At 38.8% G+C, this 27,391-nt stretch overlaps 1 protein-coding gene and 2 pseudogenes across 3 annotated transcripts in view; all 3 read left to right on the top strand.

Moving 5' to 3' along the window:
* Fchsd2 (FCH and double SH3 domains 2) overlaps positions 1 to 27,391 on the top strand; it is a 223,338-nt gene that overhangs the window by 103,917 nt on the left and 92,030 nt on the right. For all 3 annotated transcript variants that reach the window (XM_057778547.1, XM_057778548.1, XM_057778549.1), the window contains 4 exons: positions 354 to 498; positions 10,319 to 10,452; positions 16,441 to 16,495; positions 18,913 to 19,041. In XM_057778547.1, coding sequence (XP_057634530.1) covers positions 354 to 498; positions 10,319 to 10,452; positions 16,441 to 16,495; positions 18,913 to 19,041 — 463 coding nt within the window. The remainder of the gene's footprint in view (positions 1 to 353; positions 499 to 10,318; positions 10,453 to 16,440; positions 16,496 to 18,912; positions 19,042 to 27,391) is intronic.
* On the top strand, positions 4,468 to 5,529 carry LOC130879753 (E3 ubiquitin-protein ligase RING2-like; annotated as a pseudogene).
* LOC130879235 (40S ribosomal protein S28-like) lies at positions 17,199 to 17,408 on the top strand (annotated as a pseudogene).

Genomic DNA, 27,391 nt, shown 5'->3' with positions numbered 1-27,391 from the left:
AGTTTTTCTCTTAAGTCTGAGCCAACTTACCTGTAAAATAGGAAACTGTCCATAATGAAGTAATACAAATTGGTCATAATGTTGAAAGTTCACGTTACTCATTTGTTTTACAGTTTGATTTTGTCTCAGGTTATAATGTTTGTGTTCTTTTTATTCCATTACTAATAATATAATGCCCTACTCATGAGCTTTATAGAAATAGGATATTCAGTGAACATGTGCTAATATATTACATACAAGACAACATGAGATAAATTTACAGTAATGAATAGGATAATCCTAGTGACCAAAAATCTAGCCAATTTTTTTCTTACTTTCCTTCCTAATAATTTTCTGTCCTTCTTTGAATTTAGGAGTATGTATCCTGTTTGGAAATCTTTTCTTGAGGGAACAATGCAGGTAGCCCAATCTCGGATCAATATATGTGAAAACTATAAAAACTTCATTTCTGAACCTGCAAGGACAGTAAGAAGCTTAAAAGAACAGCAACTAAAACGGGTATTGTTTCTCTTTTCTGTCTTCTTTTATATATAAATTTTAATACTTATAACCAATAAGATTATGTTATAATTGCATTTAAAACTTAGAACTTTAAAAAAAGTGTTCACAAATGTTCCTGGGTAGCATTTTTAACAGGATTTTTTAACATGTGCCTGTTTTATTTTTCAAGACAAGGTTTCTCTGTGTAGCCCTGGCTGTCCTGGAACTCCCCCTGTAGACCAGGCTGCCTTGAACTCAGAGAGTCGTTTGCCTGTGCTTTCCGAGTGCTGCAATTAAAGGCATTATGTGTGTTAAATACTTACATTATTAATCCCACTAAGTCTTGAAAATGTTTGCATTAATCAGTCTTAATTTCAAGTTGGGCCATTTTGGGAAACTTAAAAGAAAGAAATTAACACATTTTGCCAAATATACTTGTAACTTTAATTTTTAAAAGTCTAGTATAGCTGGGAATGGTGGTCACACCTTTAATCGCAGCACTTAGGAGACACAGGCATATGAATCTTTACATTTGAGGCTATCCTGATACACATAATGAGTTCCAGGCCAGCTTGGAAATATTGTAATATAAATCTTTGTCCTCCCACAAAGCCCAACTTCTTGATGCCATTGTGGGAACTCAGGTCTGTTTCCCTGGGATATCAAAGCCTCTCACATTTTCATACTCTGCCTAGTTTAATTTCTCTTTAGCCTAAAATAAAACTGCATTATGTCCTAGGAAGAAAAACTAGATATTTAAATTGTGTCCCTTTTTTTTTTGGTAAATTAGGTTACCATGATACTTGATAAAGTTCTTTCTTAGAAATTACTAATACTTCAGAAAATAGTAAAGTAATTACTTAAGGAGGTGACATTTCAGAGTCATACAATGTATGGTTTTAATTTTATTTGGATTTTCAGATATTAAAAGAACCCTCATATTCTATAGGTCAAAAACTATTTCAGGGGACTGGAGAGATGGCTTAGAGGTTAAGAGCATTGCCTGCTCTTCCAAAAGTCCTGAGTTCAATTCCCAGCAACCACATGGTGGCTCACAACCATCTATAATGGGGTCTAGTGCCCTCTTCTGGCCTACAGGGATACACACAGACAGATTGTTGTATACATAATAAATAAATAAATATTTTAAAAAAAAACTATTTCAGTAGTCCAGAGTTAATATTAAATATTTATACATGTGCATACAAATTCTGTATCTTTCTAGAATACTCATCTAATATCATTTGGCTTAAACATATTTGTGTAAGAATATCTGTGACTGGCCGGATTGAGGCCAGCCTGGTCTACAAGAGCTAGTTCCGGACAGGCACCAAAGCTACAGAGAAACCCTGTCTCAAAAAACAACAACAACAAAAAAAAAAAAAAAAAAAAAAACAAACAAACAAAAAGAATATCTGTGACTTTTCTTTGCCAAAGATGATCACTTTCAAAGTAAACAAAGTATACAACCCCTGCCAATGATTTATTTTTTTATTTTTGGATTTTTTTAGACAGAGTTTCTCTATTTAACAGCCCTGACTGTGGAACTAGCTCTTGTAGACCAGGCTGGCCTCGAACTCACAGAGATCCACCTGCTTCTGCCTCCTAAGTGCTGGGATTAAAGGTCTTCATCATGCACAGCTTTGTCAATGATTTGTAGTTAGAGGAAAATAGAATGTATGAGTTTGTGTCTGAGGTTTGAGGGGAGGAAGGTATGTGGTTCTGTAGGAGGAGTAGAAGGTAGAACAGAGACTTTATTCTGATGTCCTGTCCTGGTGTAAATACCGCATTTCCAGTTGACAGCATATTTGCCAAATCAGTTCCTGGAGTTTCATCTTTTTTCAATAACACAATGTTATTGATGGCTTTTCTCTTTCATTATTGGAGTAATCTTAGACCTGAATCTTACCAGCATTCCTGGGCAAGGAGTATTTTATGAGATTGAACAATTTCCTTTCCTCTAAATGACCTTGTTTTATATTGTAGTTGATAGGGCAATTATGTGCCATCTAGAAAGTTTTCGAACATTACGTACCTATTGAGGTACTTGTCAAAGCTTTGGGGTTGATAATTACTGACATCTCCTTTAAACTGCCGTAAGCCCAGAGGAGACCATGTTAGTTTATATATCTAAAATTTCTGGGATTTCAGGTACAGATACATCCAGGATCTCAAACACTTATATTTAGAATTCACATTTAAAAAAAAACCAACAGTTTTTTTAGCAATGTGTTTCTTTTTTACTTAATAATAGTGTTATCAGTGTGTATGATGAGTGAGTGTGGGTGTGCATTGTGGAGGCTGGAGGACAGCTTTCCGGAGTTTATTCTCACTTTACAATGTGATCTGGGCATCTGATTGAGCTAGTTAAGTCTGTGCAGCAAGTAGTTTTACCTGATGAACCACCTCTCTGGCTTGATGGCCTCTTTCTCTTTAAGCAATTCTTCTCACTAGGCTATAGGTAGGCAACCTTAGATTTATCTTCTTTCCTTACCAGAGTTGATTTCCATACTGACTGAATCTTTTAGCTGGTATTTAAATAAATTTTGTTTGTTTGTTGAGACAGGGTTTCTCTGTGTAACAGTTTTAGCTCTCCTGAAACTCACTCTATAAACCATGCTGGCTTTGATCTCAAGGAGATCGGCCTGTCTCTGACTCCATAGAGCTGGGATTAAAGGCTTGTGTCACCACCTCCTAGCTTTAAATAAATCTTATTGTAGTTTTTTGGTTTTGGAATTTTCGACTCACTTAAAAAAACAGAATTTAGCCAGGTGGTGGTGGGGCACACCTTTAATCCCAGCACTCAGGAGGCAAAGGCAGGCGGATCTCTGTGAATTCAAGGCCAGCCTGGTCTATAAGAGCTAGTTCCAGGACAGGCTTTAAAGCTACAGAGAAATCTGTCTCGAAAAACAAAAACAAAACAAACAAACAAAAAAGATCTTATGTTTCTGATACAATTTTTTTATTATTTTCTTTAATCTATTTTCTTCTTTAAGTATTTCTTTCCTTTTAGTACTATGGGTTGAACATGGGGCCTTGTGTGTACTAGGAAAGCTTTCTACTATTAAGCCTTGAGCCATATCTTGACCTTTTATTTTATCATGTTAAACACATTAATCATAATTCTACTGTATGAGTCATACTGGTCACTTTATTGTTGGACATCTTGTCTTGTTTTCCATCATGTGGGTCCCAGGAAATCAAACTCGATAATTTGGGCCTACTGTATACTGGATACAATGGATAAAAACTTTGAAGGTTCTGGGACATCTCTGCCAAAGAGAATAGAGTTTGACAGGCTGGCAGATTTCTAGCCCTAATCCCATTGGGGCCTTTTGTGATATTTTGTTTGTGTTTTAACAAATGAAGCTTGCCTGAAGATCAGAGTGCAGAGCTAAATAAACCACTAGAGGCCAGGTAGTGGTGGCCCACACCTTTAATTCCAGGGCTTGGGAGACAGAGGCAGACAGATCTCTGTTAGTTCAAGGCCATCCTGGGTTACTTGAGATTGACTTTGTCTAAAAGAGAAAAAGAGCCCTAAGGTGATCCCCACACTTGGGATCCCACGCCTTTAATCCCAGCACTAGGGTGGTGGAGACAGAAGTGATATGGCTCGGCGGAGGGAGAAATATAGGGTGGGAGGGGATGGGATCCCAGTGCAATCTGAAGAACAGTCTAAAGCAGAGGAGGCGGTCTGAGGACGAGGTCTGAAGACAGGATCGCCTCTTTGGTCTGAGCATTGATAGAAGTAAGAATTCTAGTGACTGGAAACTCTGCTTCTCTGATCCTTTCACCCCCAAATAGCCGATTCCCAAGTTTTTGTTAAGAACAATTAGAGATGAATATTGAGCGGCCCCTGTTGTATTTCCCGAGCTCCATTGCGGAAGCCGAGGCTCGCCATATAGTGCGGCGGCGCTGGCAGTTGATCCTCGAGTCTCGCTCCGGCCACAGCCAACAACGGAGCCCCGGCTTGGGGCAGAAGCCGCAATGTCTCAGGCTGTGCAGACAAATGGAACTCAGCCATTAAGCAAAACATGGGAACTCAGTTTGTACGAATTACAACGAACACCTCAGGAGTCAATAACAGATGGCTTGGAAATTGTGGTCTAGACGTCTACACAGTGAATTAATGTTCCCAATTTGTTTGGATATGTTGAAGAACACCATGACTACAAGGGAGTGTTTGCATCGGTTCTGTGCGGATTGCATTATCACAGCCCTTAGAAGTGGCAACAAAGAATGCCCTACCTGTCGGAAAAAAATAGTTTCTAAAAGATCACTAAGGCCAGACCCAAATTTTGATGCACTCATCAGCAAAATTTATCCAAGTCGTGATGAGTATGAAGCTCATCAAGAGAGAGTGTTAGCCAGGATCAACAAGCACAAGAACCAGCAGGCACTCAGCCACAGCATTGAGGAAGGGCTGAAGATACAGTCCTGAACAGATTACAGTGAGGCAAGAAGCAACAGATTGAAAACGGCAGTGGAGCAGGAGATAATGGTGACTGTTCACACTGTAGTAATGCATCCACACATAGCAATCAGGAAGCAGGACCTAGGAACAAACAGACCAAAACATCTGAGGACTCTGGGCTTGAACTTGATAATAACAATGCAACAGTGGCCATTGATCCAGTAATGGATGGTGCTAGTGAAATCGAACTAGTATTCGGCCCACCCAACACTGATGGAAAAGGATGACAGTGCACAGACAAGATACATGAAGACTTCAGGCAATGCCACTGTTGATCACTTATCCAAGTATCTGGCTATGAGGTTGGCTTTGGAAGAACTTAGAAGCAAAGGAAAATCAAACCAGATGAACCTTGATAACGGCCAGTGAGAAGCAGTACACCATTTATATAGTGACAGCCAGTGGCCAGTTCACTGTATTAAATGGCTCCTTTTCTTTGGAATTGGTCGGTGAGAAATACTGGAAGGTGAACAAACCCATGGAACTTTATTATGCACCCACCAAGGAGCACAAATAAGCTTTTAAAAATCAATTCTGAGACTGAACTTTTTATAGCCTATTTCTTTAATATAAAGATGCACCATCATCACTTTCACGGACAGATCTGGGATATGTTCATTTTTCCTTCTGAGCCAGACTTGTTTACACTATGAGGTTTATTTTCCCTTATTTAAGAAGACTCTAGTAATTCAGTCTCCCTGCCCCTTAATAGTATAAATAAGTTATATTCCACAGAACGTTTGTTTCCTTTCAGGAGGACACTTTGACCTAGGAGTTTTTTGTAGGTCTGTATTTTTTTCCTTTTCTTCCCCCTTCCAGTTTTTGATCTTTTGAGACAAGGTCTCATTAGCCCTGGCTAGCCTGGAACTTGACGAGTAGTCCAGGGTGGCCTTGAATTTGGAGCGACACTCCTGCCCAAATACTGGGATTGTAGGCGTGGTTACCACACCTGGCTTAAGATTCAGCTGGCCGTCAGCCATCCTTTTCCCTTTCAAAGGTTTTGTAGCCTAAAGAATGTTGGACAATATGTATTCTGACTTTTTCCCTTGGAGTCTTGTGTATTTATAGTTTTCTATATAAACTAGTATCTTCACGAAGACCAAGGCTCAAATTTACTGTGCTTAAACAATTCTCATAGGATTCCTATTTTCATGGTATTTTCTTACATAGTATCTCATTTAAAAAGAAGTTCTTCATGAACTTGGTGCCCATTGTCATGCGATGTTTTGTTTTGTTTTGTTCTGTCCTTCCCCCTTTATGTGTTTTTCTATAAGTTTAGAATTTCTGGTCATGGGAAGAGAATCGACAGAGTTCTTTGAGAACATGGTTCTTTTACAGATTTCACCGAAGAAAGAAAAGTTTAAATTGGTCATAAAATGTATTCCTCAGTTGTACATTTAAGAGTTCTTTTGTTCTATATTACTTTTACTGTTCAGTTTCTTTACTATAAATGTTTGATGCTTTTCCCTATTAAAATGCCAGAGATATGGAGATATTTTGCACTTTAGACTTGATGAAAAGTACAAGATGTGTTCAAAGCGTCCTCTAATTCTTTTCTTATTGCTTCAAGAATAACATGACACATAGAGCTAAAAATGAAACAGAAAGGTTGCTTCTGTTTGAAGAGTTTTTTTTATTTTGAGCTGCCCTGTGTTTATAAACTTAGGGCTCTGCTGATTCCACTCTGTAGAAGCAGGCTAACCGAGCGCGATCATTGCTTCCATACTGAGACAGTTCTATAGAACGTCAGCCAGTTGGTAGTCATTCTCATATTCTTAGTTTTGTATTGGGAGCCACAAGGCTTTATGCTGAGCAGTCAGAAATAATATTGACTTAAGTTTTATTTTTCACTTCTGTCCTGATTCTCTATATGTCTCCAAGTTTATATTCTCACAATATTTACAGAAGACATATTTGCAATGAAAAATTTAACCCTTACAAAAGGGTTTTGATAGGAGGAAGTAGACCTCCAAGTACCATTGTAACTAAGTCTGTCCAGTCATTGTAAATATTTGTCTGTTTTGACAGATTGGGGCCAGCTTGATGTTTTAACTTGAGCCAAGTATGAAAACTTAAAGGCTTACTCAATTTTTTACCATTTTACTAAAAAAATTTGAAATCTGTTTTTACAGTTTTTTTTTGGTAATCTGTGCCATAAGATTTGAAAACCACCAAAATTATAAGAACTTTTATATCCAATTCCTCTTCTAGGGTAATGTTAAGTTGTATAGATTATAAATGTATGTTTGCTGGATATAACTCTTATTTTGTGATGTAATTGCTTAGATTTTGTTGTTAACATATTAGATTAGTGGTTGTATTAAATAAATTCTCAATGTAGTTATTTAAAAAAAAAGAACAATTAGAATTCGTGCTACAGGGGTCTGGTTTGGCTCATTCTCAGGCTTGGTTTATTGTACTTTCTCCTGTGGACTTAACTGAAACTGTGGGATACTTATCCACTGTCTTTGCTGACGAGACTTGTCCTCGCAGAGCGTGTGGCTGCTCTGACCCTCTAATCTCTGCTGAACACTTGGCCCCTCAGCTACTGTTTACTAGATTTATTGGCGTTTCATCTCCCACACAGGATTTTTAGAAGCCAGCTAATGACTCGGGGGAAATTGTATTCAGTTTTGTTTGTTTGTTTGTTTTTTACTTTCTTCCTAGAGCTTTGTTTTATAAGTTGCTGCTTTTTGGCAAGCTTTTTCTACAGAGTAGAAGACTAATACCAATTTATGTTTATTGCCTTTTTAAAACTTTGAAATATATACTATTTGTGTGTGGGATATATATATATACACACATACACACATACACGTGTGTGCATATGTGTATTGAAGTCTATTCTCTCCTTCCATCATGTGGGTCCCAGGAATCAAACTCAGGTCGTCAGCTAGGCTTACCCACAGAACTACCTCCCCAGCCCTAACTGTAGTCTTTGTGCCATGACTCAGTGCTGCTGTAAGTGGAGAGAAAAGCCAGGTGGAAAGCTCACCTGGGTATGCATCCTTTCTCCCAGGTCTCCCGGTCGCATGGTCTATATGTGCCGTAACCACTTACACTGACCGAGGAGGTAGACTGATCAACGCTATTCTCTCACTGTCAGAATTCATTTTGGGCCAAAGTATTCTTTCTGCAGCATTTTAAACTTTATTTTTATCTTTGGTTTATGACAAGATCTCAATTTATACCTCTAGCTGACTTGCAGCTTACTATTGACCAGCCTAGCTTTGATTGTGTGGCCGTTGTCCCACCTCAGCCTCCAATTGCAGAGATTACAAGCATGCAGCAACGGGCCTGGCTTCTCTGTGACATTTTAAAGCTCATGTCCCGGGGGCTGGTGAGTTTGATGAGTGGTTAAGAGCACTTGTTATTCTTGTAGACTAGGATCTGGGTTTGATTCCCAGCCCCCACGTTGTGGTTTACAACTGTGCATAACTTCCAGTCCCAGGGGATCTGATGTCCTCTTCTGACCTGCACAGGGCAGTAAGCATGTACAAGGTGCATATACATATAGGCACGCATAAAATAAAATGAATAAATCTAATTTTAAAAATTAAGTTCATGTTCTTTTTAAATTTTTCTCTGTTTTGTTTGGTTTAAAAAATAGTACTTAGAGATAAACACGTAGACACATTGTAATTATTGTCTATGGTAACAGAAATTATAGCCAGGCGTTGGTAGCACATGCCTTTAATCTCAACATTTGGGAGGCAGAGGCAAATAGATCTCTGAGTTTGAGGCCAACCTGGTCTGCACAGGAATTTCCAGCTACAAACCAACAAACAAATAAATTTCATATATAGTCATTATTATGACTTCAGGTGTTTGGTGTTATTGCTTTTGCTGGTTTTGTTTTGTTTATTGACAGTCCAGGCTACCCTGAAACTCACTATGTAACGGAGGCTGACTTTGAACTCCTGATTCTCGCTCTGGCTCCACCTCCCAATTGCTGGGATTGTAGACATGTATACCACGACATTCCCCTGAGATAATTTTTTATTTTATGCTGACATGCTTATAAGTTAAAACAAGAGCAATAGATCTTTGTGAGTTCGAGGCCAGCCTGGTCTACAGAGCTAGTTCCAGGACAGGCTCCAAAGCCACAGAGAAATCCTGTCTCGAAAAACAAAAACAAAAACAAAATAGCAGTTGAAAGCTTTTAGCTATTCTTCTATTTCCTTACCTATATTTTTCTCTTTATAATGAAATATACTTACCATCCTTGAAATAATTATAAAAGTAGCTCAGTAAAATATATACTTAGCTTGCAAGATCCTCAGTTTGGATTCCTCTAGCACCACACAGACACACATAAAGAATCAATTTTTTTAGCATCTTAGAGTTTATAAACTGCTACCATTTCTAATATAGTTGCAATTGATTTTCATAATAACATGAATAGGAATATATTGCATTTTATAAATGCTAAAATTGAAGCCAAAATATTTAACAGATTTAGATAGTAAGTAGCAAAACAGTAATGTGAATATGCTCTTTGTTAAATTCTGACTTGATATAATTTATAAAAACATTTCGAGTCTAATATTTAAACAGGTTTATAGAAAAATATTTACAAGACCTTTACATAGTAGATTTCATTCTTTTAGTCATGTTTGTGTGTCAGGATGTGCTGTGTGCAGCAGGTGCCTGCAGAGGCCTCAGCCGGGTGTTAGAGTCCCTGGAGCTGTGCAGTTCAGGTGCTGGAAATCAGACTGGGGTCCTGTACAAAAGTAGTACATGTTTTTAACCACTGAAACATCTCCATAACCCCATAGTAGATTTCATAGTTATCTTAACTCCTTTAATCCTAATACTTAAAATAGACTTGATTAAGATTATGAAAAATACAGTTACTTTATTTTTTTGATTTTATTGTCAAGATGTTTGCAACAACTTGAGTCTTTTCATAGTTGCTTTTCCTAACTTAATGTCAGCAACAGCATTGTGGTTATTTCCAAAGAATGATGGATAGGCAAACTATGACACAGTTTGGTACAGTACTTGAGATGGAAGTACTAGCTGTTCTCCGGATTTTATTTTATTTTATTTTTTTTTTTGGTTTTTCGAGACAAGGTTTCTCTGTGGTTTTGGAGCCTGTCCTGGAACTAGCTCTTGTAGACCAGGCTGGTCTCGAACTCACAGAGATCCGCCTGCCTCTGCCTCCCAAGTGCTGGGATTAAAGGCGTGCGCCACCACCGCCCGGCTGTTCTCCGGATTTTAATCTGCCACTCAAGGACAATAAATTGCTGGTTTTTCTTCGAGTTTCCAACCTGAAGGCGTGTTGCGCAGTCTTTAGGATGAACTCATTTTCTGTAAGCCTGAAAACTAAACTTTTAATAATTGCATTTTTGCATTTTACAGTGTGTGGACCAGTTGACAAAAATCCAAACAGAATTACAAGAAACTGTGAAAGATTTAGCAAAAGGTAAAAAGAAGTACTTTGAGACTGAACAGATGGCTCATGCAGTAAGAGAGAAAGCTGACATCGAAGCAAAGTAAGTATTTTAGCATTTCTAAGAGAACAGATGCAAATAAATGTTATCTTTACCAATGCTTTGTTCTCTCTTAATAGAAGGTCTATACTTACTCTTAGTTGTACTGGATTTGTTTGACCTCCATGTATTTTATGCAGTAGATGATATTTTTTCTTATATTGGCTAGTTTTATCTATTTTAATATGGCAAAATAGAGGTATTTGATAATTAAATTGAGTTTTAAAGGAAAGAAAATAAACATTATGTTTACAGACTTCAGAACTTACTGACAGTTTAACGTTGCTGTTATATCTGACAATCTGTGTTTAAGAGCCCAGTGTTGATCATGCTGGCCATAATTGTTGAAAACATCTGCGAGCTGAAGGATCATGGTACATCAAGTAAGGCTGGACCCATGTAAAAGCTTTTCTGAAGCACTGGGGCTTTTTCCCCTCTTTTTTTTTTTTAACATGAAATTTAGTATGTGTACATTTTCATTTGTGCTTTAGTAGTTGGTTAATATCAACTTCAGGTGTATGCATTACAGTTCTTTATTTTGACAATAATAGGACATGAAGGTGCTACACTTAGTTATAAGATATATACATCACACAAAATAGAGATTTCCCAAGACCATTTGATAGCATCTATGCTTGGAAGAGCAAATTTCACATCAAGCCAAGAAGTACATTTAGTTTGTAGTCTAACTCAGGTGGTGGCGGTGGCGTTTTCTCGCTGGCTGGTTTCCGTCCTTACAATCTTGTTCAGGTGACTGAATAAAAATTGGTGCACAGGAAATGAAGGAAAGTAGAGGGGTCACTGCTCTGCCAGTATACTCATGGGTGTTGGGCTGTTTACTGGAGTGTCACCAGTTACCAGGGGGCATACTCAAAAAATCTGACTTTCCCGCCCCAGAAGTTTATCAGCCAGATGTTGGGGCTCTTGAGCCTCTTCCCCCTCTACGCTAGAATTTTTACTTGATCTTGTGCAGGTCTTACGTGACAACCACAGCTTCTCTGAGTTCATGAGGGCAGTGGCCCTGCCATGCTCAAAAGACAGTCGTTTCACTCCAGCACTCTATCCGCGAGAAATTTAAACAGCTTCATTTCATAAAAAATTTGGTAGGCGCCTATAAAAAATTGGTAGGCGACTAAGATTTAATTTAGCTCAAAATGATGGTAAATGAATGCTCATCACATTTTTAATCCTACAGAGGAACATTTAACATTTCCCTAATCACATTTGTTGGTTTTATTGCTCTATTTTTTTTAGTATATAATTATTTTATGTAGTTCACTAAGTTCATCTTCTCTCTAAGACCTAAAAAGTTTTTTATTTAATTTACTACTATTACTATTATTAACAACTATTAATTATTATTATCATCATCATCTGTGTGAACATAAAACAGTAAGATTACAAATAGTTGCCAGCTGTCATGTGGTTACTGAGAACTGAATCCAGGTTGTTTCCAAGAACAAGTGCTCTTAACTGCTAAGCCATCTCTCTAGTCTTGACCTGAAACTTTTAAATTGGGAAAATCTCAGTCTTTGTGGGCTTTATGAACTTATTCTTTAAACTTTTCAGAGTCTAGGCCTGAGAATTCTTAGATTGTAGAGCTTATGTAAATACCTTGGGTAGCCCTGACGCACAGGCGAAAACGAAACACCCACTGGGTCCTGGGAGGTCTGGCCACCTCCTGGCAGAGCTGGGTGGCAGCTGCGTGGTCAGGGCTGCCGTCATGGCGCCAATGCGAAGCAAGGCATTTTAGGTCAGTCTAAAAAGTATTCCAGATTTTCATTCATTCACTCAGTGCTCATTGAATTAGTAGTTTATTGGGTGTATTATGAGTATAGAGATCAGTACAATAAAGTAAGCTTTGTGTCCTCGACTTTGGAATCTAGAATAAGAGCTTTTATTTAAACAGAATTTTATGATTTGTTAATTAACCTTAAACTCAAAAGAAGAAAAGCCTAAAACACTCATTTAGTAACTATTTATAGAAATAATATGAAAATACTAACGAAAGTTTAAAAGATGAAGATTAATTTTTCATAATGATAAGGGAAGCCTTTATATAAATAGTGATGTTTAAGCTTAGTATAATTTTTCTAAGTGGAGAAGTGAATATCAGGAAGAGAGCATGAAGATTGGACTACAATATTTATAGACAATTTGACAGATTGTGATAGATACTGTAGGAATGGTCACAGAAAAGAGAGAGACACAGTTGAAGGAGACAATGAACTCCATTTTAGAGGTAGAGATTCTGAAGACCCAGTTAGACACGGGGACATGGGTGTGTTTAATCGGGGGTCAAATGTTTGCTCCTGCATAACAGTTTAGGACTCATGTTTTCTTTGGGGTCATTTGCTCATCAGATTTTATAATACCTGTCTTTGAGGATAGGTACTATCTTCCTTTATATGTGTGCAAGTGCACATGCATGTCTGTGTATGACTGTGAGAAGATCAAAAGTCGGTTTCAGTTGTCTTCCCCACTTGGCCTCCACCTTAATTTTTCGGACAGAGCTGTCATTGAACCTGGCGCTCACTAATTTCAGCTAGGCTGACTGTCAGCAAACCCTAGGGATTCTCCTGTCTCTGCTTTCTTGGAATTCGTATTTGAACTCAAGTCCTCGAACTTGTATGCCAAGCGTTTAGTCAATTATGCCATCTCCCAATCCCAGATAATGCCTTCAAAAATTATATTTATGTATTTAATTGTCTTGTGTGTAGGTGCACATATATGGACACAGGTATGCCACATTGTCCATGTAGAGATCGGAGTACAACTCAAAAGAATCTGCTCTCTTCTTTCACTATATGGTTCCTGGGGATGTAATATCAGACTGGACAGCAAGCACTTTTACCCACTGAGCCATCTGAACATCACCCTGTCATGTACTGGGTGTTTTTTTTTTTTTTTTTTTTTTTTTTGAGGTGGGTGGGGATGGTTTGAGACAGGGTTATTCTCTAAAACCGTTCTAGCTACCCTGGAACTCACTTTGTAGACCAGGCTGGTCTTGAACTCACAGAGATTCACGTGCCTCTGCCTCCCAAGTGCTGAGATTAAAGGTATGTACCACCACCTGCTGGTGTCTTATTTTTATCACTAATATTACAAGGAATATGTGCAGATTAGCAAATGAAACAGACAGAAGTCAGAAAGTTGGGGCTGGAGAGATGGCTCAGAGGTTGAGAGCACTGATTGTTCTTCCAGAGGTCCTGAGTTCAATTCTAAGCAGCCACATGGTGGCTCACAGCCATCTGTAATGAAATCTGGTGCCCTCTTCTGGCCTACAGGCATACATGCAGACAGAACACTGTAAGCAAAATAAATAAATAAATCTTTTTTTAAAAAAAAAAGTCAGAAAGTTAAAACCTTGCATTGGAATATTTATGTACAGTGTAGCCTGTTTGGATAATGTCTACAGAAAAAGGACAACTGAAAGTATTTTCTTATTCTAAACAGGCACTTTCTTACCTTAAATCCTCTGACCTTTGTTTTTTGAATCAAAATTAATAGAAATATGATCAATAAAAACAAACCCCATGGATATAAATATGAGAAGGTAGGAAATAACCAGAGTCAGGAATATCTTAAGTTTTGTTTCTTTTAATTGAACCTAGGAGTTCATACTGCTAGGCAAGTGATCTAGCTACAAACTTAAATCGCCTGCAGGAGAACTCCCCCCCCCTTTAAAAAAAAAAGTGGAGAAGGGTTAGGGAGAGGGCATGTTTGTCCTTTGCTACTCTTCAGAGATTGACTGCTTTGTTTTCCAATCCCAAGTGGTCTGACTGTACTTAATATTAAGGCATAGCTTCCAGCACATGTGTTGAATTCTCCCTTGGCAATCACCATAACACTGCAGTCAAGACAAACTTTGCAACTTTAGAAAAATCACTGGTGGCAATCTTACCAAAAGCAATCAACAGATTCAAAGCAGTGCCCAGCAAAATTCTTCAAAGACCTCAAAAGAACTGTATTCAACTTCATATTGAAAAGCAAAAAAAAAACCCAGGATAGCCAAAACAATCTGTACTATAAAAGAGGCATCACAATCCCTGACTTCAAACTCTACTACAGAGCTTACAGTACTGAAAACAGCCTGGTATTGGCCTAAGAACAGACAGGAGGACCAATGGAACCAAATTGAAGACCCAGATATCAATCCACATACTTTTGAACACCTGATTTTTGACAAAGAAGCAAAAAATATCAAATGGAAAAAAGAAAGCATATTTAACATATAGTGCTGGCATAACTGGATATCAACATATAAAAGAATGAAAATAAATCCATATCTATCACCATGCACAAAACTCAAGTCCAAATGGATCAAAGACCTCAACATAAAGCCAGCCACACTGGACCTCAGAAGAGAAAGTAAGAAGTACACTTGAACGCATGGGCACAGGAAACCACTTCCTAAATGTAACCCCAGCAGCACAGACACAGAGAGAAACAATTAATAAATGGGACCTCTTGAAACTGAAAAGCAAAGAACACAGTCAACAAGACAAAATGACAGCCTACAGAATGAGAAAACATTTTTACCAACCTCACATCAGACAGAGGTCTGATCTCCAAAATATACAAAGAACTCAAAAAAATTGGTCATCAAAAGAACAAATAATCCAATAAAAAAAATGGAGTACAGACCTAAACAGAGAACTCTCAGCAGAGGAATCTAAAATGGCTGAAAGACACTTAAGGAAGTGCTCAGCATCCTTCGCTGTCAGAGAAATGTAAATCAAAACAACTCTGAGATTCCATCTTACACCTGCAAGAATGGCCAAGATCAAAACCACTGATGACAACTTATGCTGGAGAGGTTGTGGGTTAAAGGGAACACTTCTGCATTGTTGGTGGGAATGCAAGCTGGTACAACCCCTTTGGATGTCAGTGTGGCGCTTTCTCAGAAAATTAGGAAACAGCCTTCCTCAAGACCCAGCAATAACACTTTTGGGTATATATCCAAAGGATGCGCAACCGTGCCACAAGGACATGTGCTCAACCATGTTCATAGCAGCTTTGTTTGTCATAGCCAGAACCTGGAAACAACCTAAATACCCCTCAGCTGAAGAATGGCTAAGGAAAATGTGGTACATTTACACAAGGGAGTATTACACAGCAGAAAAAAAAAATAATGACATCATAAAATTTGCAGGCAAATGGATGGAACTAGAAAACATCATTTTGAGTGAGGTAACCCATACCCAGAAAGACAATTATCATATGTATTCACTCATAAGTGGTTTTTAAACATAAAACAAAACCAGCCCACAAATCACAATCCCAGAGAACCTTGACAACGATGAGGACCCTAAAAGAGACATACATGGACGTAATCTACATGGGAAGTGGAAAAAGACAAGATCTCCTGAGTAAATTGGGAGCATGGGGACCATGGGAGAGGGTTGAAGGGGAGGTGGAAAGGCAGGGAGGGGAGCAGAGAAAAATGCAGAACTCAATAAAAATCAATTAAAAAAAAAAGAAAAAACACTGGTCATGGGAGTCTTGCTTATTCATTTAGCATTTGACTCTTGACTTTTTTCTATGTAGTTATCTCTAGTCTTAAAATAAATAAGCATATATATACATACATACATACATATATATATGCAAACATTTTTACTACTAATGGTTATGGCTTCTTTCACAAAATTAAGGGTACCAGTACTGAGTGGAACATGACTAATTGAAGAATCAGAATCACACAGGGCAGAGTCATTTCAGAATTCCTTTAGAAGTGAAGGGGAACACAGATTGGCAAGCAAACATGATTTACTGGGGACGGGGTGTCCCAGAGCCTACCGATTGCCTTCTGATCTGCTCCAGCTTGTTGCTAGATGAAGGCAAATAAGTGTCACTCTTGGTTTACTACTTTTACCTTAGCTTTAGAACAGTAGCTTGAAAAAAAAATTATTTTAAATTAAGTAGTTATGTTAATCTCGCTGTAGAGTCTATCATCTTTTTAAATATGCCTTTCTATTTTTATCATAGGTCTAAACTTAGTCTTTTTCAATCAAGAGTCAGTTTACAGAAAGCAAGTGTGAAGGTGAGTTTTTCTTTTGTTTTGTTTTTGATTTTCAATACGAAGGGTTCTTTGTGTGGCAGTGGTGGCTTTCCTGGAACTCTCTTCACAGACCATGCTGGCCTTGAAATATGCCTGCCTCTGCCTCCTGGAGTGCTGGGGTTAAAGGCGCCACTATGCCTAGCCGAAGGTGAGTATTTGAATAGTATACATCACAAATGGAAGCCTCTTGGCTTTTAAAGTAAACAATTGAATCTATCAATAATGGAGGTAGGTTATTTCTACCCTGGAAAAGCATTTCAAGGTCAGTAACTCAAACATGAGCTCTCTCCCAATACTTGGAATCTTCCACATAGCTGTTGACACTTTGGGAACATTTTGCTTTTCAAGACTACTTTAGTGGTGGCGCACGCCTTTAATCCCAGCACTCGGGAGGCAGAGGCAGGCGGATCTCTGTGAGTTCGAGACCAGCCTGGTCTACAAGAGCTAGTTCCAGGACAGGCTCCAAAGCCACAGAGAAACCCTGTCTCGAAAAACCAAAAAAAAAAAAAAAAAGACTACTTTAGGGATAGAGAGATGTCTATCCGTACCTACAGTTATATCCTTGTCAATTAGTTTAGAGATACAGTAAAGAACTTTAGGAAGTGCTCAGAATCTCTCAGAGACCCTTAGCAGGCCTTCCGGACCAAATGAAAGTAAGTGTTGTCTGCGCCTGATCGCCGCCATCATGGACACGAGTCGCGTGCAGCCCATCAAGCTTGCTAGGGTAACCAAAGTGCTGGGCAGGACCGGTTCGCAGGGACAGTGCACGCAGGTCGATGTGGGGTTTATGGGTGACACCAGCCGCTCCATCATCCGAAACATCAAAGTTTCCATTTGAGAGGGAGATGTGCTCACCCTATTGGAGTCAGAAAGAGAGGCTCGAAGGTTGCACTGACTGACCTTCCTGCTGGGTCCTGAGTATCCACCACTTGGCCCATGATGACCTGCGACTATTAAATAAAACATTTGTATTGTTTTTTTTTAAAAAAAGAAAGAAAGAAAGAAAGTGTTCACATGGGCCTGCAAATTGAATACCTAAAAGTCAGCTGCTGGGGTGACTTTCTTGTGAGGTTCCCCAGCAGAAGGGAGTTTTTCTGGCACATTAGGCATGTTTAAATAGTTTTTGGATAGTGAGTAAGCTTAGCAGGTAAAGGCATCTTCAGCCAAGCCTGATGACCTGAATTCAACTTCCAGATCCTACAAAATGGAAGGAGAGAACTTACTTCCTGTGTATTGTGTGTTATCCTCTGACAAGCATGCATAGTATGTGAGCATATATTGCCAACAAATAAAAAAAGTTACAAAAAATCTAAATAGTTCTTAAAAACTATTTTCTAACTCTACTAGGTTTACCAGTGCTTTGGAAGGTAATGTATCTGATTTCAAACCTACTTATTTTCATACATCAATAAAATGAACAAAATATTTTGAGTTTCTCCTTAAAGCTTCAGAAGTATATTAAATATAATTAAGGTACTATAAAACTATATAGTGTTTTCTAGACATCAATGTGTACCCATGTCTGAACAAGACCTTTGCATAATAACATCAGCATAGACAAGGGAAATCTCACATGGTCTCACTCTTACATAAAGAGCAACAGGTCTTCAGTAAGACAGGGAGAATTCATTTCTTCCAGGGACAAACTTCTGTATAAGTTGCACAATCTCAAGTATCAGCCTGGATCCAGATGTATTTAAAAAGTAAAGCTAAATGTATTTGTATTCTCTTGGCATGCTATATATATTACCTATATGTATATATGTATGATTAAAGAAGAGATCATGAATTTGGGAGGGGACATGGGGAAGCATAGAAATCATAGATGCTGGGGCTGGAGAGATGGCTCAGAGATTAAGAATATTGCCTGCTCTTCCAAAGGTCCTGAGTTCAATTCCCAGCAACCACATGGTGGCTCACAACCATCTGTAATGGGGTCTGGTGCCCTCTTCTGGCCTTCGAGCATACACACGGACAGAATATTGTATACATAATAAATAAATAAAATATTTTTTAAAAAAAGAAATCATAGATGCCATGCTCATATATGAAATTTAAAAAACAATTTATAAAGCCATTTGATAATACTCTTCCTTATATAGTTATGTTTCATTTCTTAGTAATAATTAATACTTTTTCTATACCTGAGGCTTTTTTTCTACTTGGTTCTTTATTCTCAGTGAGATATCATTCATTAATCACCAATTCCCATCCCATCTTCCTTGGCAGGGCCTTGTTTATTTAGTCTAGGTTATTTCAAAGTCAAGAGCTTCCTGCTTTAGCCTACCAAGAGCTGGGTTTACAAACGTGCTATCATGCTCTAAGAGTAGTAGTCATACGTGTTTTGCAATGTAATGTCAGTTTGCATTCATTTATTGTTTTTGTTTACTGTGTTGTAGTTAAAAGCCCGACGATCTGAGTGTAATTCCAAAGCTACTCACGCAAGGAATGATTACCTTCTTACGCTAGCCGCAGCAAATGCACACCAGGACCGCTACTATCAAACAGATTTAGTTAACATTATGAAGGTAATGCAGTTATATTTGTGCTAATTTTGCTTCATTAAAAATAAAACCAGCTCGTGAACTAGGTATTGGGGATGAGGAATTGAATTATAGTATTATAGTTATTTTGTGTTTTATTGGAATGTACTTGTTGTTGTTTGGTTTATTGGGTAGTAACTTTGAACTAATTTTTCATGTAAGAAACTGTTTAGGGCTGACATTAAAGCTTAGCTATTACCTGGCATGTGGGTGAAAATATTTAAACCCAGATCACAGTAAAGGATTATATTGTTTTTAGCCATTATTAATGTACAAAATAGGAGATGGGTATATAAGATGGGTTGGAGAACTGCTTCCGAATGACTTCCTGAGACAGGAATCAGTGGAATTGATAAGCTATTTAAGCTATATAGAGCCTCCAAGGATGTAGCTAGAATGGACTCTAGCTGTGTCTCCAGACTACGTCCTCCAGCTGCAAGGAAAAGGGTGGAAGAGTAGAGAAACATTTTAACATACTACCCACTTTCAGTTACGTTTCATTTTCTTTTTTTCTTCAGAGCCCAAACATTAAACTATTTTTCTTTTGAATTTTCAACATATCTTTTCATATGTATTCTTTTTGTTTGTTTGTTTGAGACCTGTAGCCCTGGCTGTCCTGAAACTCACTCTGTAGACCAGGCTGGCCTTGATCTCAAAGAGCCTCCTGCTGGGATTAAAGGTGTGCACCACCACCCCTGCCTCAGATCTGTGATTATGACTGTGCAGCAAACACTGCTATGTTGAATTGTTTGCTAAGGGCTCAGCAGTTAGAACTGGTGCTACAACTGGCATGGGCATTCTTTCCCTCTAGCTCCGGGAAAGAGATCAACTCTGTCCAGAAACCACAAGTTCGTTTCTTGAAAGTAGAGGCAAGGCATTTTCTGGGATCCTCAGGAAAAAACAAATGTTAGAGGAAATCACTGAACTAAGATATACCATGCTGCAATTTTTTTTTCTTGTTTGTTTATTGCTCAGAATTCCCTTTTCATCCTAACTATCCTGTTATGATTACTGGTGATCAGAATGCAAGTCACAGTAATGAGATCAGGGAATTAGAGGCAAACTTTGCTTCCTCCCCACTCCCCACTCCCCCCAGAGTACTGGAGCCAGACCTGCAGCTGTCTTAGGTCCTACTAAGTGTTAAAGGTGCTACAAAGTTACAAGGGCCAACTGCAAACTCCCATTCTAACATGGTTTCTCTGGAGAATACTATTTGTAATTTCAAACAATGTATTTGCTGAAAATGTAAGCCTTTAGTATAGGTTGTAATTGGAAGTAGTAATTCTGTATACCCTATATGTGTTTTCTGTTAAATCAGATCTGATAAATACAAATTGAATATCCTTTATTTGAAATACATGGGATCAGAAGTGCTTCAGAATTTGGAGTATATTGGATTTTAAATATTGGAATCAGGGATGCTATGCTTAACCTAAATATATTACCCTCTGTATATACTTTTAAAATAGACACATATTAGCTTAAGCAGCAGCAAAATAAAATCCCAGGTAAAGTGTGTGTGCCTAACATGCATAAGACGCTGGCTTCAGTCCTTAGCACTGAGTTTCCATTGCTGTGAAGAGAATACACAACCACAGCAACTCTGGTAAAGGAAAACATCTTATTGAGGTGGCAGTTAACTGTTTCAGAGGTTTAGTCTGTTATCATAGGGGAGCATGGCGGTGTGTAGGTAGACATGGTGGTGTGTGGGTAGACATGGCGGTGTGTAGGTAGACATGTTGCTGGAGAAGGAGCTGCTGTGTGTTGATACGCAGGCCACAGGAAGACTGTTTCCCTGAGAGTATCTCGAGCATAGGAGATCTCAAAGCCCACCCTGCTCCAGGGACACACTTCCTCTAAGGCTATACCTACTCCAACAAAGCCACACCTTCTAATGGTGCCACTTCCTTTGGGGGCCATTTTCTTTCAAACAACCATAGAAATCATACTTTATATACTAAAATTGAAACTATATCAAACATCAAAAACATGGTTTTGTTGTTGTTGTTTTATGTGTGGTGTTTTTTTTTTGTGGGGGGGGTGTTGAGACAGGGTTTCTCTTGCTTTGGAGCCTGTCCTGGAACTAGCTCTAGTAGGCCAAGCTGGCCTTGAACTCACAGAGATCTGCCTGCTGTGCTGGGATTAAATGTGTGCGCCACCACCACCTGGGTAAAAAAAAAAAAAATGGTCTTAATAAACCAGGTTTATTCTATAAATTCATTTTGCCAGGTGAGGTGGCACATGCTTTTAATCTAGTACTTGGGAGACATAGAAAGTTCTAGAATAGCTTTATAGGGAGACCCTGTCTCAGTGAAAAAGGAAAAATCCTCATTTTCTTTTCATGGTAATTCTGTGACCTGCAGGATTAGAAAACTTCATGCTTTTAGCTACCTAGTAAATTTTTATCACTGAATTTACAGTAGTACTCATACTCTTTCTGGCGGGGAATGTCTCTTTTTATAAATGGATGTCATGGTGATATGGCCTCAGGATCTTTGGTGTGTGTGTGTGTGTGTGTGTGTGTGTGTGTGTGTGTAGATAGTAAGATGGGTACTGTTGTGGAACTGTAATCCTAATATTTGGGTCCCTGAGTCCGGAGGACCCTACATTTGAAGCCATCCTTGTACATATAGTGAGTCCCAGGCCACCGTGGCCTACATAATGCATCTCATAAAATCTTAACCAAACAAATACACAGGTGCCTTAGAAGCAAGATATTTGTTTATTTACTTAATCATATGCAATTAATAGTCACAGTGTGGTAGCTTGATGGGGGAGAGTCTTCTGTTTTGTGTTGATTTCATTGGTTAAATAAAGAAACTGCCTTGGCCCTTTAATAGGACAGAAAATTAGGTAGGTGGAGTAAACAGAACAGAATGCTGGGAGAAAGAAGCCAAGTCAGGCAGTCGCCATGATTCTCCCACTCCAGACAGACGCAGGTTAAGATCTTTCCTGGTAAGCCAGCTCTTGGTGCTACACAGAATATTAGAAATGGGTTAGATCAATATGTAAGAGCTAGCCAATAAGAGGTTAAAACTAATGGGCCAAGCAATGTTTAAAAGAATACAGTTTCCGTGTAATTATTTCGGGGCATAAGCTAGCCATGCGGGCAGCTGGGTACCAGGGACGCAGCCCCGCCGCTCTTACTACTACAGTAGCTACTGAGCTAAGTCATGGAAGAGGCAAAAACAAGTTAAAGAAGTTTTTCAGTAGCATATTCTCTAACATAAATAGATTGTAGAACTAGTCCAAAGGGGTAGTCAGCACTGCTCAGATGTTCTTTCTGTATTTCTCTAGTTAACATTTCCTGTGAATTTCAACTATTATTTCAGGGTTTTTTTTTTTCTTCAAACAAGTGACCTCTCTCTCTCTCTCTCTGTGTGTGTGTGTGTGTGTGCGTGTTTGTGTAGGCTGAGGTAAGATCTTACTATAGTGACCTTGATGTCTGTCATTGAACTTGAGGTTCTCCAGCCCCAGGATTACAGGTGTGGATTACATTATGCCTCCATGTCTGACTATTTTTTTTTTAACTTTAATTTTTTCTTGAATTGTGGACATAGCTCAAGAGATACAGTGCTTTTCTAGGTATCAAATCCGGGCATTATGGCATTGTACGTGCTAGAAAAGCACTGTATCTCTTGAGCTATATCCACAATTAAATATTTTGAGTGTGTGTGTGTGTGTGTGTGTGTGTGTGTGTGTAGGAAGGTGAGTAAAGAGTCTCAGCACTTGGGAGTAAGACTAGAGCAACTGCCAGGCGGTGGTGGTGCATACCTTTAATCCTGGTACTCAGGAGGCAGAGGCAGATAGATCTCTGTGAGTTTGAGGCCAGCCTGGTCTACAAGAGCTAATTCCAGGACAGGCTCTAAAACTACAGCAAAACCCTGTCTCGAAAAACCAAAAGACTGGAGCAACTATCTGGTGCTCTAGTATTAGTACTTACTATAGTATAGTAAACTTCACTGTATTAGGTATGCTAGGTACGTTTAAGAGATTTTAATTTCTGTGCTGTTTTTACAAAGATATATTAATATGCTTGCTTAGTTTTCCAGATATAAGAGGTTCAGTGAGGTCTTGTTAGTGTAGCAGCAAGGAGGTAAATCAAAGTCTCTGACATCATAGCCTGTGCTATTGTCTAGTAACCTTCTATGGGGAAAAAAACCATACTTTTCCCCCATCCCATTGACACATAAATATTTACATATGTTCCCCAGAGAATACTCTTTATTCCTTATTCCAGTGCTGATTAGAACAGCTACTGAATATCTTACTCTGGGTGTGTATAACATCAGGCCAGAGCATTTGTTTGTTTTTAACCTCAACTAAAATAAACAAAAACTATTGATAGCACCTCAAAAAATTTAAGACTTGTTAAAAAATGATCTCATCTTATGTATAGAAAGCAGCTCAGTTGACTGAAAAGTGAGGCAGCTTGTTCTCTTTCATGTTACTGTTTATGGCATGCTCTTACACAGTGTGCAAGCTTTCTTTTTTTCTTTTCAGAACCTTATGTAATATTTTCTTTATGGTTTGGGTGAAGAAGGAAGTGGATAAGAGTAGAAAATACATCAAGTATTGATCTAATGAAATATTTAAAAACTTAATAATCTTGAGGCTTTTATTTTCAAACCAAATTTGTCATCAGTGAAAATTAAATAAATGTGTCGTGGTTGATAATTGTGCAAAAGACTAAAAGATAAGCAACTATTTTGTTTTTGAGGTAGGGTCTCATGCAGTGCAGCCTGGCCTCAGACACTCACTATGTAGCTGAGTTTGGCATTGAGTGCCTGATCCTCCTCCTTCCATCTCCCAAGCACTAGGATTGCAGGTCTGCATCACCAAATCCTACTGCAGACTTTGTTCTTGTTTGTCAAGTGAAGAGGAAAAACATTGGTGTACACTCCTTGCTCACCATCAACTCAAGATCTCAGTCACACTTGGATTGTATAGCTCATCTATTTTATTTTACTTACAGCTCTTCTGATGTCTGTACTGTAACTAGCTGTTATACTCCTGATTCATCTACTAATGTCAGTTTGCTTCATGAATTAGAATGAAAATCATGTTTGTTCACTGATGACTTAGCATGAAACCCCCCAGATCTCAAGCCTGACTCTCTGCCTCTTGGCAGTAGTTTCTGTCGAGCATGGTCCCGCAGTCATTCAGTCTCAAAGAAACATGCAGAGATCTGTAGTGATGAGCTGTGGGCCTGGCTCCCGCACAGCTAGCTTAGCCCCTGAAATAACAACACACAAATTGTATTCATTTAAACACTGCCTGGCCCATTAGTTTCAGCCTCTTATTGGCTAATTCTCACATCTTGATTATAATAATCTATGTAGCACCACAAGGTGGTGGCTTACCGGGAAAGATTCAGCATGTCTGACCTGGCAGCTGGCTCTATGGCGTCTGCCTTACTGCCTTCTACTCAGCATCCTATTCTGTTTACTCCGCCTACCTAATTTTCTGTCATATCAAAGGGCCAAGGCAGTTTCTTTATTAACCAATAAAAGTAACACATAGACAGATGGCCTTCCTCCATCAGAGATCTACATTAAGGTCGGACAGTGGTGGTGGTGCACGCCTTTAATCCCAGCACTAGGGAGGCAGAGGCAGGTGGATCTTTGTGAGTTTGAGGCCAGTCTGGTCTACAAGAGCCAGTTGCAGGACAGGTTCCAAAGCTACAGAGAAACCCTGTCTCAAAAAAGAGAAGAGAGGAGAGAGAGAGACAGAAAGAGAGAGACAGAGATCTACATTAATTATAAACTGATTGGCCTGTTAGCTCAAGATTCTTATTAACTAATTCTTATGTCTTAAATTAGCCCATTTTTCTTGTCTTTGTTAGCCACATAGCTTGGTACCTTTTATCAGTGAGGCGTTCTCATCTTGCTTGCTCTGTGTCTGACTTCCTCTGTGATAACTGCAGACTGAAATCTTTCCTCTTCCCAGAATTCTGTTCTCATTGCCCTGCCTCTACTTCCTGCCTGGCCATCAGCATTTTATTAAAACAATACAAGTGACAGGGTACAAGACCATTGTCCCATAGTATCTGCCTCTCTTGCTTTACATTTATTTCTTGGAAAGATGCGTCATTTGGCCCAATTTCAATTAATTCTTTGATTCTTAAATCTGCATCCTGCCCTTGTTCTTATTCACATGTGTTTTCTCTTGGTGGCCAAGGGTTCCAAAGTAGAGGCAATCCCCAGCCCCATTTCCCTTCAGTAATCACTTCCATTTTAAGCTTCAGGTGGCAGGTGTTGTTAATGTGGCTGTGAGACCCTCAAGCTACATCCTCAATATGATAACACTAGGTATATGACTGTTATTAGAAATAAATGTGAATGTTCTTATCAGTCACTGTATCCACATTTCAAGCCCTCAGAAGCCATATGTTGATAGTGTTTGCCTATATTATTAATGTTCTTTTAGTCAGCAGTGCTCTAAAGCTTAGGTTTGATTCTCTTCCCGTTGCCACTCAATCTGTCTTCATTGTTCTAGTTTCTTTCTGCTGCAGAAGCAACTTGAAGAGGAAAGGGTTTATTTGGCTTATACGTCCAGGGAAGTCAGGGCAGAAACTCAAATTGAGGTTTCCTCAGATGACTCTAGGCCATGTCAAGTTGGCAGCTGAAGCTGACTAAGATAGTCATAACCTTACTATTTTTCTACTACATCCATGATTATATTCAGTTTCTTATGAGTTAGTTTTACCTTCATTTGTATTTTAGATTTTTTAATTGGACCCTATAATGAGATGCTTCTTCATTAGATTTGGACCAAAGGCCTTAGTTTGCAAGCTTTGGTATTGAAGTTTTAAAACTGTATGATGTAAAATTCTGAAATAATATAGAAATAATCTCAAAGAATGATAAATACTCATTTTGATGGCTTCAAAAATGAAATACTACTAATACAAGGGAAGCTGCCTGTGTGATTCCTGTGAACATCTCCTTCTTACCTACCTTGAGGCTACTATTCTGACAGCAAAATATGGTCTTTGTTGATATTATACCCTGTTACATTCACAAGTTAATTTTTTTTAATTTTATATTGAGATTCATCCATATGGACTTTAAATTTTTGCTTTACTGTAGGGTATTTCACTGTGTTTATATCATAAGGAAACTGTTCCAGCCATGTGCCATGAGGAAGGAGAGAGACAGCACTTATGGGTTCCAAAGCATTTAATAAGTCACTACATAATTGGGTTCCTAATCCATCAGGGCTGCAGGACAAGGACTCAAGAACCTTGATTTTCCTGACAGCCCCGAGCAAGGGCAGGAGTGGGGTTTATAAGCACAAAAAACACAAACATTTGTTGCCAAGTTATAGTTACAATTTTCACCAGTCAGGAGTCAAAGATTAAGGTCTTCCTGTAGCACGAGTTCTAATTGTTCTTAATAAAAACCTGGAGTCAGATAGAGGGGTTAATGCTGAAAATCAGAAAAGTGGTGCAGCCAGCCACTAGAGAGACCTTTTACTTCTACTGAATCCTCAGACCAAAATGGTGATCTTGTCTTCGGACTGTCTTCTCAAGCTGCATCCTCTGACTCCATCCTCAGACTACAGCTGTCTCCACTAAACCTCAGGCTGCACTGAACTCCTGTCTCCTCCCCCTTGTATTCCTCTCTCCACCTAGCCATACAGCCATATCACTTCCAGTCTCTACCTCCCTGGTGCTGGGGTTAAAGGTGTGAGCCACCACTGCCTGGCCTCTAGTGGTTTAGCTCTGCACTGATCTTAGAACACAGACTGTCAGCACGGCTTTCCCTATGTGTTTCACCATTGTTGACTGAGGTTTCTATCCTGCCTGGTTCCCTCAGTCGTTAAGTCCCAAGAAATCACACGGAGGTCTACATTAACTGTAAACTGACTGGCCCATTAGCTCAGGCTTCTTATTAACTCTTATAACTTATATTAACCCATGATTAGCCCATTATTCTTATCTGTGTTAGCCATGTGGCTCAGTAACTTATTCAGTGGGGCAGTCACATCTTGCTGCTTCTGTGGTAGGGTCAGGACTGCTGAGCAATAGGCTTCCTCCTTCCCAGAATTCTCCTCTTCTCTTTGACCCTCCTCTACTTCCTGTCTGGTTGTCCAGCCTCTACTTCCTGCCTGGCTACTGGCCAGTCAGCATTTATTTAAAATATAATTGACAGAGTACAACCCATTCTCCCACACCACACTATTGTCAACCAACACAGAATGTAAGTATTTTAGTTCTAATCATATTCATTTGTTTTCTGTTTCTAGGAACAGCCATATGTTTTAAACAACTAAGGAGCATAACAGACTATTAATATTGTTTAAGAAGGAGGTGGGTCAGCTGTTGGAAAGT

This window comes from Chionomys nivalis, chromosome 8 (assembly GCF_950005125.1).
Source record: "Chionomys nivalis chromosome 8, mChiNiv1.1, whole genome shotgun sequence".
Lineage (NCBI taxonomy): Eukaryota > Metazoa > Chordata > Mammalia > Rodentia > Cricetidae > Chionomys > Chionomys nivalis.
Note: the sequence above shows the minus strand (reverse complement) of the source record. Positions and strands in the feature narration are given on the sequence as shown.